This window comes from Leguminivora glycinivorella, chromosome 19 (assembly GCF_023078275.1).
Source record: "Leguminivora glycinivorella isolate SPB_JAAS2020 chromosome 19, LegGlyc_1.1, whole genome shotgun sequence".
Classification (NCBI taxonomy): domain Eukaryota; kingdom Metazoa; phylum Arthropoda; class Insecta; order Lepidoptera; family Tortricidae; genus Leguminivora; species Leguminivora glycinivorella.
In genome coordinates this window covers 13,094,603-13,109,124 of record NC_062989.1, presented here as the reverse complement: position 1 = coordinate 13,109,124, position 14,522 = coordinate 13,094,603, and the positions used below count along the sequence as shown (strand labels likewise).

Here is a 14,522-nt window from a genome sequence, read left to right as displayed (position 1 = left end):
GTTTGCGCTTTCCGGGTACATTCCAGGTGAGGACCATTTTGGATAGGTGGGTATCAGGTTTTCTGAGGATGTGTCCAATCCAATGCCATTTCCGCGTCTGTATTTCTTCTTGTACGGGTGCTTGTCCAGTTATTCTCCATAAGTGGGCGTTTGTGATCCAGTTAGGCCAAAAGATATGCAGGAATAGTAGTCTTTGATTATTCATTATCACATGGAAATCATGTTGTTCTCCACATGTTACCTGAGTGACTAAGAAATGTGAAACATAAAATTTATATTAAAATGATTTTAACAACCGGTCTGGCTTAGTTGGTAGTGACCTTGCCTGCTAAGCCGCGGTCCTGGGTTCGAATCCCTGAAGGGCATATATATCATCGCCTATCACCCATAGTACAAGCTTTGCTTAGTTTGGGGCTGTGTTGATCTGTGTAAGGGTGAAGACACACCTATCAGCATCGAGCCACATTTTGTGTATGAGAAATCGCTCGATAGTACGAAAATGCGTACGCTTGCTTTCAGCTTTCCGATGCGTAAGCGTCTTCTTACTAACGAGCGATTTCTCATGCATAAAATGCTTGATGCTGATAAATGTGACTTCACCCTAAGGTGTCCCCACATTTTAATTTATTTGACACTAGCTTTTGCCCGCGGCTTCGCTCGCGTTAGAAAGAGACAAAAAAGAGCCTATGTCACTCTATTCTCCATCCCTTCAACTGTCTCCGCTTAAAAAAATCACGTCAATTCGTCACTCCGTTTTGCCGTGAAAGACGGACAAACAAACAGACACACACACTTTCCCATTTATAATATTAGTATGGATTTATAAATTTTATGATTTGTACCTAACACACATATTCAAAAGTACTACTCATATTCAATGTCGGTTGAAACATACTTATTTTTCGCCAGGTATCCCTATGTCAGAGAAGTTCAGCTTCTGTCTGAACACGCTTCTATCGGACGTGGCCACGAAGCAGCCGTCGCTTCGTGAGGAAATCATCACGGCGCAGATTGAGCTTATGGCCTGCCTTACGCAGGTCATTCTGGACTGCCATCAGACGAGAGACTACAGCGGTTCTGTGTCCAAGCTGCAGCTGTGCAAGGGGACTATACCAGTGCTTATAGGTAAATATATATACTCTGTACTTTTAGGTATTTAAAATAACGTAAACAAATAATTGCTACATTTTTGGGTAGTCAAATTAGTTAGTTTTTTAAAATTAAATGGCTTCAGTCCATTGGTACTATTTCGCCAGTGTCAAGGTGATATGAGCTAATTAAGTATTGTTAATTTTGGTACGGTAAGTACGACAGTCTACGGTGAGTTAGCACTTGATAGCTAGATTTTACAAGAGCACGTGGACTACCGGCCGTTGACGACAAAAAAGTGGCTAAACGCGTTTCGAGATTAATTCTTCATCAGCTTCTCACTACAACATTAGTTTACGGCATAATAAGCTATTGATATTACACTTTAAACAATAGGAATGATCAAAAGAAATAGAAATTATTCACGATAAGAGGCCGCTAAGATGGCGCTCGAACCGGAAGACGGGTAGTCAAATACAAAATCCAAGTGGATCTGTCACAGCCAACAACCTGTCTTTAACGTCCTTATTTGGCCGTGTAATGTTTTAAATTACCCTCAACTGGCATACCTCGGCATAAGATGTCTTTTGAAAGTAGATTTTCTTTTTAAATACCTAAAGATACAGACTTAAGGCAGGCAAAGTATGGTCGCGCGATAAATGATAAAACATCTGGCCGTCCCTATCGCACTTACTAATAGTGCGATAGGGACGGGCTGATATTTTATCGTCTATCGCGCGACCATGCTACTCGTGCAGATCGTATGATATTAAGTCATTGTTCTATGCGACAGATGTTTGGAAAATAACATCGCTGCGTTACTGGCGTAAAACAATAAGTTTATCTGATATAAATTGTCCATTCGTTCAAGTGATTGCAGAAAACAATCGCCCTCTTAAAACGTCGTGAATAGGTTTTTATTGTCTGAAATTGTGTGAAATGAGTCTGTTAGGAGAAAATTCGTGGAGCATAATATAAGAGAGAAGAAAGGATTCTCTTTCCGGCATCCTTACATACTCTATAGAAGATGTATGTTACAAAACTATTTCAAAGGTACCAGATTGTAACTCTAAGCCTTGCGATTGCTACAGAAAATCCTAAATAACGTACTTATTGTAAACTAAAACTATTCATCAGGCATTAATAAAAAAAAATCCTCTGTTGGCGCGTTGGGTGGACGACATCCTGAAAATTGCGGGCCACAACTGGATGAGACTAGCTCAGGACCGGGACAAGTGGAGTACTAGAAGAGAGGCCTATGCTCAGCAGTGGGCGATAAACGGCTGATATGATGATATTTTTAACCCCCGATGCAAAAACGACGGGGTGTTATAAGTTTGACGTGTCTGTCTGTGGCATCGTAGGTCCCGAACGGATGAAACGATTTCGATTTAGTTTTTTTTTTGTTTGAAAGCTGAGTTAGTCGGGAATGGTCTTAGCCATGTTTTATGAAAATCGGTCCACTAAATATGTCGCGGTCGGGGGTTTTTTCATAATTTTAATTTTGTGGTTAGGTTATGTGCAATAATTCCTAAAATATCTTTCCAGGTCTCGCGAGATCCATGGGCCGCTTCGCCACCATCGACCCGCCCCTCCTTTGCCGCCTCTTCCCGCAGCCCCCCAGCCCGGTTAAAAACAAAGAACCCGAACCCAACTTCGAATACTCCACCCTAGACAAGAAGAGGAAATTCAACCAGTTCCGACCGATCATACCCCGGTCCCTATCCGGGAATCTCAACCCAGTCGAACATATAATGGAGAACGGAAGCGACACAGTCGACGGAACATTAAAAAGAGGCTCCTTAAACAGCTACCATTCAGTCCCATACGACCCTACAACATACTTCTTCCACAAGTTCGGATCCAGTTTTAACCAGTTTCCTTACATGAGATTCTCTGAGTCTCCGGAAAGGAGGATAAATGTGCAGTTCTATGTAAGGTACCTGCAGAATATACTGTCCTATGCGAAGAAGTTGCTGACTAAAGATTTGCTGGCGTTTTTGGATGAGGAGGCGGATGATATATACGCGGCTGGGCAGATACAGGTACTAATTAATTTATTCACGTTTATTCATTTAAAAGTAATTCAATAGGCAACTAGACTGTACTTAAAATAAAATATTTTATACCATGCACGAAATAAAGCATCAGATTATTATAAGAAAAACAGGGACAGAAGTTATTTTAACTCCAATTTATATTTTATAAATCAGATAGAAATATATAAAGTAAATCAGTTGACCGTGACGTCACTCAATTCGATTTCATATTACTTCCATATTAGCAAGTCGTTCAAAATGGTTTTGACAGTTCTTAAAAAGATGCTGATTTGACTAGGAGGAAAGTAGCCTAAGATGTAAGAAATCAATGTTGTATTTTAAGAAAAAATATATATTAACGAAGTACTTGTGTATAAGGTGCTTGATAATAGTTTTTATACTTTTTTAATACCACGTCGGCGGCAAACAGTTATACGGTCCTCCTGATGGAAAGTGGTCACCGTAACCTATGGACGCCTGCAACTCATGGGGTCTCACTTACCTGACGTTGTGATAATGTGTATTCATATTTGGACATATAAAATGCAGACCTACTAGAATAATAAATCCTTGCTCAAAGTCAAAAGTTGTTTTTGAGCAAGCAATGACCAAGACTATCCAAACTATAAAATTGAATGTAAGTGTAAGTGGTTGAAATGAAAAATCACTAAACTGTAATGTTGAAATTACCTTACTTCTTCTTGTAACTTACTACTTCTTGTTACTGGTACTTGTTATTGTTTGTGTATGTTTATTCAATTTGTGTGTTGGAAATTAAAATAATTATGTTTTTTTTTTACTCTTTTTGATTATGTTATTTTTATTTCCGCTACCCAAAGGTTGTCTGGTACAGGTCGCTCTTTAGGCACTGGTCCCACCGCGAGCTAGTAAGCTATGAGCTATCGGCTATAAAAACGAAATAAAAGAGACACGGCGATATTGATAGCTTACCGCTGGGCGAGTAACTATAAACATCGCCGTGTCTCTTTTATTTACGTAGGAATGATTATCTTTTGTTCGTTTTTATAGCCGATAGCTCATAGTTTACTAGCTCGTGGTGGGACCAGTGCCTTAGCGATAAGACCGCCTGTTGTCTGCCTCTATTTTATAATCATTTTTTGTTTTGTCTTTACTGTATATTTTTTCTGTATATTTTGCTAATGTGTGCCAATAAAGAGTATTCTATCTATCTATCTAAGATAATATTAATAATTTTACTGATTTTTTTTATCTATGGATATTTTCAACAGGTTTTCCCATACAAGTCATTCTCCGAGACTCTGAACCTAGTCATGGTGACGCTGCTGCGAGAGATACTCCAGCACCAGAAAGATCTACCCGGGCCTTTCACCAAAGATGTGCAAGTAAGTCTAACATATTCATCTCAAAACATGTAAAGTGTGCATTATATTTAATCAATCAGAATCAAATCATATAATGAACCGTCAGATCAAGCTAAGTAGACAACAATTTTGATATTTTTGTTAGCCCAAGCCAATGCAAGGGTTAAGTCATCGTCATGATTTTATCGCCTTCGGCGTTTAAGTTAAGCCATCATTAAATATGTAAAATGGGGTAACTCACTTAAAATTGTCGAAGGTCGCTCGACATGTTTCGCTCCGTAACGTGGACCCCGCCCCGCAGTCTGCGTCGGGATACCATCGGCATCGCGCGTGCTCAATCACAGAATACATAATAGTACAAGTACAGAAGGCCCACTGCTTTGATGTTCACGAAATGCCGCCTTTTAAATGCCTACAAAATTATTACAAAGAAACGAGCCGCACGTGCGCAGCGTCGGACGATAGGGTTGACTACGGATTAAAAAAAATTAATACCTATTCAATTATATTCAAGTCTTGGGTCCTTTCTAGGTATATATACAGTATTTATATTATTTTTGTTTAAGTCCCAACGTCACAAGCCTTATTGAACGTTTCCGTGGGACATAAATTACTTAATCGATAGTAGAAAGTGTAAGATTGTCCTATTTTATTCATGATGTTTATTTAACTAAGCATTATTAGACATTCCACCCGCGGATATCGCATATGAACCTTTAAAAAAACTCGCGACGTTTAGTAACAATAGAAAGTGCGAACGTGCGTTCCGTGGGAATGCGAGCCACCCCTGATTAGGCCGCGAACTCGCGGCCGCCCACATGTACTTGTAGCGCGGCGATAGAATCGCAGAGTGAGCCGCCCCTGGCTCAATGAAAATGCTCCTCGTTACGGAGCGAAACATGTCGAGCTACCTTCGACAATTTTAATATGTCAGTGTCTCACGGTAGTTTTATTATTAAGCCATCATTAGTTTAAACGCCGATAGAAAAAAATACAAATGACGGACTTAGTGCCTTAAGGTATTCCCTAACAGTCCACCAGACTAAGTAGGAAATTCTCGAATGTGGATGCATAAAAAAATAGTGGTTGATTGATTGAAGTTTGATATTTAAAATATCATTTAGCCAGCGAGGCTGTCAAAATCTCTCCCAATTTAGTTCGGTATTAACTATACATTTTTTGAAGGTTCTTATTTAAAGTTTACTTGTTAACTATCCTATTTTATTTCAACCTATACCTTACATTTCATATTAACCCCCTTATTCATAAACGTACTCTAAAGTTATCAAGCTGATAAAATTCGTTTGTCCTTTTCTATCACGCTAATACGTTGGAAAGAGACAAACGAACTTTATCGGCTTGATAACTTTAGAGTACGTTTATGAATAGGGGGGTAATTATATAATCATCGGTGCAGGAATTCGTAAAGTGCCTCTTCCTAAGCGGGCAAACGGAGCTACAGTCCCGCCACCACGACGCCTCAGAAAAGGAAGACCGGGAGAGTAACTTCGCCACGGTCAACAAGTTCAAGGTCAACGTTATGGCCAACTCGGCGTGTGTAGACCTACTAGTGTGGGCTATTGGCGATGAGACAGGTATGTAGACCTATGTGTTAGAGAACTTTGACATCGAGAAGTTCAAGGTCAAGGTTAACTTGTGTAGATCTCGGCTTGTGTAGATCTGCTGGTGTGGGCTATTGGTGATGAGACAGGTATGTAGACCTATGTGTTAGAGAACTTTGACATCAAGAAGTTCAAGGTCAAGGTTAACTTGTGTAGATCTCAGCTTGTATAGATCTGCTGGTGTGGGCTATTGGTGATGAGACAGGTATGTAGAGTAGACCTATGTGTTAGAGTAACTTTGTCGTCAAGAAGTTCAAGGTCAAGGTCAACTCTGTTTGTATTTGTAGACCTGTTCGCTTGGGCTATTGGAGATGAGAAGGTATGTAGACCTACCTACGACTAGGTATGTACCTGTGTTAGAGAGAGAAACTACGTCGTCAACAAGTTCAAGGTCAACGTGATGGCTAACTCGGCGTGTGTAGACCTGCTCGTGTGGGCTATTAAAGATGAGACAGAATATGTAGATCCATGTGTTAGAAAGAGAACAACTCTGTTTCCAACAAGTTCAAGGTCAAGGTCAACTCTACTTACGATTGTACAGGTATAAAACTCAATGCAGATAGCCATTTCGCGACCGTAAATCGGGAAAGTTTGCTTCAAATGGTTCTGCGTGTCATTTATCTTATATATTAGTCGATATTTTGGTTCTAGCTTCGGTGGAGTGTTTTGGTAGGCATCCAAGTATGAAGTGAGATTTCGACTAAAATTTATGAGTAAAATCTACTTGATAGAAAATTACTTATCTTATGTTACCTGCAGGCCTAACATTAGAGGCGCGAAAGAGTCTCGCCCGCGTGATAACTACCCGTTCGTTTCAATTAATACAATTTATCAAGGGTCGGTACTGGTATTTCTTTTTTTTTTTCAAATAAAAATACCGGTTTTATTTCGTTCGTTTCCGTTCTTTGGTTTATTATTTTCTTTTTAACGGTACTATCTAATAAATAGAAGTATTTTTTATCTAAATACAGGACTCGGCCCCACGTAACGAGCATATAATAATTAAAAATAAGGTACAGCTTGGCAAATCTCGATTGGGGGGCAATTGTAACTGATCCATTTTTTCCATTATTATACTATGATTATTCTACGTTCTACATGTATCCACTGAACACTCCTACTATATGTATAACCGGTGGACACTCTATTTAATAATGCAAACATGTAATACATGGAATTATGTAATACATGGAAAAATGGACCAGTTACATTTGTCCACCAGTCGAGATTTGCCCCGCTGTACCTTATTAGGCTTCTTCAGTGTTTTTGAAAAAAAAAAAAAAGGTTCCGAGCCCTGCAATTTATATTCAGGGCGAGATACTGTTGCGTCACTTCTGTGCTAGGCCCACAAAGTCATAATAATAGTTGCCTATAATTAATCTTATGTATATTTATTTATGTATTATGTCATTCATTATATATTTCAGTGGATGAGGAGTGTGGGGTGCCGGCCCTTATAAACGCTCTAACCATATTGATAGGTACTTCCGTGGGTTTTGAGTGACCCTGAGCCCTGTCCAAGCTAACACCTGCATGAGAGCTTAACTAAGAATATACTAGTTTTTTAGCATTAGAAAAAAAAGATAGACTAGGATACAAACGGCTAGAAGATAGACCCAATCTTGGCACTAAAAAAAGGAGGCAAATTTGAAAAATGTAAGGGTCAGCGGCCAATAGGGATGACGACTACATAAAAAAATGGCATTCTGTTTAGTCTGTCAGTTAGATCGTCCAAAAATACTGAACACATATTTTTCGCTTTTTCTAATTAATGAAAAAATAGAAAGATATAGAGCATCAAAGTTCCGGAGTGGGGGCTTGTGACGTCACCTCTAATTAAAATTGTACCTAGGCGTGACGTCACGCGAAACTTCAACGCACTGTATCGTCGTCATTTTTCGTTTACGAGAAAAAAGAAAAAATACGTGTCTAAAATTCTTTGGTGATCTAACTGACGGGCTAATTAGTTTTTAAGTCGTCTCGCCTATTCTCTTCATAAAACGCGTGCCTTCCTAAAGCTTGACGTTGGCGAGATCACTGACGAACCAAAATACTTAAAAATTGATTGAAAATGTCGGGGTGAAGGTTTAATTACCATAGAAAATTTAATTTTGCGCCTTTTTTTAGTGCCTAATGCCTGTATGTAATGAATGAGCGGGCAAACTGATATTTTATTACGCCTGGTGGCGCCACTAACTGACCTTACAGGTCAATCGATCGACTACTGTCAACTGTCAAATTACAGACATTTTTGTTCGCAGTTTTTCTGGGGAAAAAATGCTGTACCTACGTACTCCGTACCCTACTTTGCAGTCGTAGTGCTGATATCTGTCCTAATTTTTCAGTACGCTTCCTCATTATTTTGTGTCATGGCGGAACTTAAGCCAGTAGCGACTTCAGGCGAAATTGCGCGACCTAGCGAAACTCCCCCGCCATCATACGATTTATGAGACACACTGGCAACGTATGTCGCGCGCTGTTGCCAAACATGTTGAGCGAAATCTGGCAACGTCGCATCCCTTCAACATTTGTCTCCTAATATATCCATTGTAACTGTTTTCTGATGCTAACAATCTAGTATAGCTATAAAATAGAGAGTCGAATTTCAAATTTTGAAAACTGTGTTAAAATCGTTCGATTTCAATACCTACTAATAGTTTGTTAAAGTCCTATTGTTTCATCATTCATATTTAGACATATTTGTGCAGTGATATCAAACATCAATAAATCAGTTAATAACATATTTCTTACACTATTTATTTATTCTAGGAGCTGATTCTTTGTGCGGACGTCTGACTGAGAAGATAAATTCGAATCACAATCATAAACTGATACTGGCGCATATGCCTCTTCTCATGGTGTGTCTTGAGGTAAGTTCTAACTTCCTAGATGCTTAAGGGGCTCCTCTGATGTTGATACTCGTAATGTCCATAGGCGGCGATGACTGTCTCCCATCAGGAGGCTCGTTTGCTTGTTTACTGCTAGTGGATAAGTAATAGTAGTGAATTTTAAGTATGCACCTATCCATCCAATGGCAAACAAGATAATACAGTGCTGTATGGTCTTGCTTGCAATTGCTAGTAAATAATATAGATATGCAACCTAATGTATTTGGAGCCTCGTCTGCCAACAAACCATACTCTGGTTTGGCCACACTAGGCTTGTGTCGTTCACGAACTATGAACTGTTAGGAATAAAATCCCATCAATGACCGAAATGAACTGAATCTTTCCGTGGTCTGAGAATCGGTCTTTGCTCATTTAGTTCAGTACAGGATCGGCGAGCGCGAGCGGTTTGGATCGAGAACGAATGTGTGACTGCGCCGACCGAGAGCGAGAGCTACTTAGCAGAGCAACAAAAAAAGTCAAGTTTTCATATTAAACTTCGGTTACTTACAACCTTTCGGCCCATCTGTGGACTATTTGTATCATTTTGACACTATTCGGTCCCATTCGTTCTGATCTTTCCGACCGCAGTGGTCGCTGGTCTGGCTGAACTAAATGAGCAAAAGACCTAAAAAAGCGAACTAGTTCGTGGGAGCGATTGAACGAGATCGGAGCGCTCCGATCAACGAACGAAACGGCACAAGCCTAGGCCACACCTCGGACACTGGCGATCAAATATATTGAAAGAGGCGCATTCCTAGCACACAGTCTTAGCTCGTGTAGGTGAACGGGTACTATGCTTGTATGAGTGAAATATGACAGGTCGACTGTTTGTGTTTTTGACCGGCGGTAACTGTGAGGTAACCGAAAGGGGGTGGGCGGCACTTTCAGCGGGGAGCGGGAGTGGCCATAACACTATATAGTACTGTACGATAGTACTCTTTATTATACTGTGGGTTTGGCAGAAGTTGTATTTTAGGTTAGAATAAACAGTGATTTCATTTCAATTCACCAGTTACGATGTGCTACTGCTCTAAAATAAACTTTATTACCTGTCATTTAAAACATTTCAAAAATCAAAGCCATTTCAACCACGTATATAGAATTACCCCCTTATTCATAAACGTTTACTAAGTTATCAAGCTTATAAAGTTCGTTGGTCCCTTTCCGACGTATTGGTGTGATAGAAAGGGACAAACGAACTTTATCGGCTTGATAACTTTAAAGTACGTTTATGAATAAGGGGCTAAAAGTCTATCTCTCCACAGGGTCTTGGTAAACTGGCAACGAAATTCCCAACGATCGCGAACACATCCATATATTGCCTGAGGGACTTCCTCGTGACACCCTCGCCGATATTATTTAAACTGCACAAGTTAGAACTGGAGAAGACTGGGAAGGAACATATGAAGGTTACATGTAAGTCTGGTATTTTTCGATATATTTCGTGGAAGATGTACCCCTAGGCCACTACAACCATGTCAAAATGACAAGCAGTAAGAGATTTCTTACAATCTGATTTATAACGTCACTGTGGCATAGTCCTACAGTGGCCTAGGGTTCCAATTGATTGACTGCACGCTTTTAAATATTACTTATGAAATTGGAACGTTGGTTTTACGTACTTTCATATTGATAATCAGTTGCGTCCCTATATAGCTTAAGTAAAATTTAGAAGTGTATTATATGAGTACATATTGGAATTAAAATAATTTTAGTCTAGTTCGTATCGTTCAAGAAATAGACTTGGGACTAAAAATCCGCGTCGACGGAGAAACTTAGAGGTCTTATAGTTAGACATTCAATTCTTATGAATCAAAAAATCCTATTTTTTAAAGAGATTCACAGAAGTACAGTACTCGTTATGCATTACATTTGGTGGTTTTTATTCCTGTATACTTTGGTCAGAAGTGGATTTCTTATCTGTTGTCTAATGCCTCGTATTTAAAATACAGATGTAGTACGAAATGTTTGTCCTTCGTGTTTTCACGGCAACTCACGAGTCACGACCGCGTCATGCTAGTTCGGCCAACGTTAGTACTTGTACTGAGACTGACTGAAATGACATCACATGTTCGTGAAATAAAATACGAAGGAACAACACTTCGCACCACATCTGTACTATATCTGCTACTCATGTGTCAAGTTTTTATTAAAATAGCAAAATTTCGAAATTCGAGAAGAAAACTTAAAATTCTGAAGTGTTCTTATCTTAATTTTTGAGTTTACTGTTTTGAAATTTTGCAATCTTAGGGATGACGACTACATTCTGTTTATAGTCCGTCAGTTAGATCGTCCAAAAATACTGAACACATATTTTTCGCTTTTTCTAATTAATGAAAATATACAAAGATATATGTAGAGCATCAAAGTTCCGGAGTGGGGGCTTGTGACGTGACCTCTAAGTAAAACCTAGGCGTGACGTCACGCGAAACTTCAACGCACTGTACCGTCGTCATTTTTCGTTTACGAGAAAAAGAAAAAATTCGTGTCTAAAATTCTTTGATAATCTAACTGACGGACTAATTAGTTTTTTTTAGTCGTCTCGCCTATTCTCAATATGGGCTATTTCTTGCTTGGTAGTCTAAAAAGCACAGTATGCTTACGCGGTTACTTTACGCACAGTTGTCACAATTATCTGTACTTGTATTTTAATTTCTTAATGAGACTCTTCTTTCTTATTAAAGCTAACTCTGTAGATTCGAGGCTAGCAGGTATTTGTAGCTAATATTTGTTTAATTTATGTGAAAAACTGATCAAATTGATGCTAATCCAGGTTTTTAAATTATGACATACATAGTATACATACTATACATACTACTTGCATATATTTTAGGGACACTATTACACAAATTGACTAAATCCCACGCTCAATAAGGGTTGTTTTGTGATGTGAGTAAGTACTGACATCGACATATACAAATACTAAATACTTAAACACATCCATGTTTTAGAAACAAATGTCTGTGCTCATCATGCAAATGTTCTTACTAGGATTCGAACCCACATCGGCTTCACAGGCAGGGTTACCCGCTAGGTCAGATCGTCGTGGTCCAAGAAATCATACCTTATGAAGTGTATGAGTGATTTTTTGTACATACAGATGTGAGATATGTAATTCTACGCAGACAATCAGTCAAAATACATCAATACACTTCTCCCATTTGCACCTCAGAAAACTGTTACCGACTACTCTGGATTAGCCTCAGTTTGACCAATCTTCGCATTCCTAACTCAATCCAATTTCAGTACAAGGTAAAGAGCTATCCGGAATGACTGAGTCCGGGGTTCCGGTCAAATCTACGCCGTTCGAGAAGCTTCGAGACGCTGCCATAGAAAACCTCTGTGTGGCGTTAGAAGCCGCGCTCACTGTGGATCCCTTCTGTGTTCCGGCGCTTGTGGGTTCCGTCAGTAACAGACTGTTCACTGCTGAAACCAGTGACAGGTGAGCAAGAAATAAAATCTAGAGAAATAGGTATCAGGGATACGGACACTGCACATTTTGTTATGGAACTGTAACGTGGGGTAACGGACTTAAAGAAAAGTTACTGTGTGGACTTAACACACAAAACACACGAAAACATAATACACATGTTATAATATACATAAACGCATACTTTAGTTCTTTGCGAAAATATTTTCATTACCGAAATTTTATTTAGGACTTTCGAATGTTGAATGTTGACATTGTAAACTATTCCAATATAAACGACTATTTTTCCTTCTGTCTATCTGGAATGGAATAGTGACAGGTGAGCGATTACCATCAACCATCATGCTCCATGTCACTATCGTAATCATTACATCATTACAGCCATTAGATTAGCCGAATTACATTACTGCGACGCGAAACGCCACAGAAAGGTAGTCTGGCTCTGTCTCTCCAATAAGCAAGAGCGATAGAGATATTATCGTGAGCGTTCGTGCATTCGGCTACGCACACAGGACAAAACATAGGATATCCATACTAATATTTATTGTATTATATATTATAAATGGGAAAATGTGTGTGTCTGTTTGTTTGTCCGTCTTTCACGGCAAAACGGAGCGACGAATTGACGTGATTTTTTAAGTGGAGATAGTTGAAGGGATGGAGAGTTATATAGGCTACTTTTTGTCTCTTTCTAACGCGAGCGAAGCCGCGGGCAAAAGCTAGTTCTTATATAAACCCTACAGTAAGCTCAAAAGGCTTGTGTTGTGGGACAGACAATGATATTATAAGCACGAAAATTTGGGATTCGAACTCACAACTGAAAGAAAGAAATAAGCAAAGAAATAAAAAACATTGGTTACCTGCGCAGGATCATTAGCGACTAAGTCAGAGTCAGAACTGTCGTCATAATCTCGCTTTATAGTTCATGTCCAGTAACTTCCATACCCACGAGGAGCTGCTACTATGGTTACGTTGACTGCACAATTTGTTATGGAGTTATAATGTGGGGTATACAGTTGCTTGCGAATTACCAATAAAATGTGAGTAAATCACAGAGGTAATAGGCTACTTGCCTCCTAGTCAAATCAGCTTCTTTTTAAGAACTGTCAAAACGAATTTGAACGACTTGCTAATATGGAATTAATATGAAGTCGAATTGAGTGACGTCACGGTCAATGCAGTTACTTTATATATTTCTACCTGATTTTGTATCAAAAGAAAATGAGATTTGTTTCTTAAATATGTTAGCTTGCAGCAATAAATAGTAAATACCATAACTCTTACTCAAGATCTGTAGATCTAAACTACCGTGTTATGCAGCTCACAGTCCTACCTATCGTAATTACGAGTATTCAGTTTGAAATATTAAAATAAATAAATAAATAAATACTTTCACAATGAGTATTAGTACAAATCTAATTGCTTAATATTATTTTTTGTTCGCAGTGAATCGTCATTGATAAGCACCAACATAGTGATAATGTTGGGCCACGTGGCCGTGGCTTTGAAAGACACTCCGAAGACAACGGACACGATTCTTCAGTTCTTCCAACAAAGGTTAGTGCTCTCAACATAATACAAATACTTTAGGTCAATTTATTTGAGAGCGTAGAGAGTCAATTTTCATGTGTCTAGTATAAGATAGCGTATAAGGGACATGGAGTATACCGCTAGTTCTAAATAAGTCTATTCTATCAAATGAACGGCTTAGTAACTCAAAGGGAAACCCAATCGTTGGGGCAATCGATAAACGACTTAGGACCAGTTGCATCAACCACAGTTAACGGATACTTCGACGTCACTCAGCAGATGTCTAAATCTTCATACAAAAAAGTTTGCGAACCCTAAAGCGTTGGCAAACGGTTTGGTGCACCGCCTTAGGATTTTTATCTGGGATGGGATAGACTGGTCGATAATCACGAGTATCGAGACTCGCGTCGCGTCTAACGCGCGAACAAGTCACTGCGATAATCGTGGCTCTAATGCACAGAACACCCCACTAGAAGCCAAATGCAAGCGATATTGTTCGAGACGCAAATCACCAATCCTTGCGGGGTGAGGCGGGCGCGCACGGTGCTGCCATTGGTCGTTTCAAATAATGGCGCGCCTTT

General features: G+C 39.3%; 1 protein-coding gene across 5 annotated transcripts in view; it reads left to right on the top strand.

The window, feature by feature from the left end:
* Nucleotides 1–14,522, top strand: part of LOC125236279 (phosphatidylinositol 4-kinase alpha) — a 72,421-nt gene that overhangs the window by 2,041 nt on the left and 55,858 nt on the right. For 4 of the 5 annotated variants that reach the window (XM_048143006.1, XM_048143004.1, XM_048143005.1 and 1 more), the window contains exons 3-10: nucleotides 910–1,125; nucleotides 2,638–3,134; nucleotides 4,379–4,492; nucleotides 5,889–6,066; nucleotides 8,863–8,963; nucleotides 10,247–10,397; nucleotides 12,228–12,423; nucleotides 13,858–13,968. In XM_048143006.1, coding sequence (XP_047998963.1) covers nucleotides 910–1,125; nucleotides 2,638–3,134; nucleotides 4,379–4,492; nucleotides 5,889–6,066; nucleotides 8,863–8,963; nucleotides 10,247–10,397; nucleotides 12,228–12,423; nucleotides 13,858–13,968 — 1,564 coding nt within the window. Of the gene's footprint in view, nucleotides 1–909; nucleotides 1,126–2,637; nucleotides 3,135–4,378; nucleotides 4,493–5,888; nucleotides 6,067–6,268; nucleotides 6,299–8,862; nucleotides 8,964–10,246; nucleotides 10,398–12,227; nucleotides 12,424–13,857; nucleotides 13,969–14,522 lie in introns of those variants that run through there. The other variant, XM_048143007.1, reaches the window with a different exon arrangement.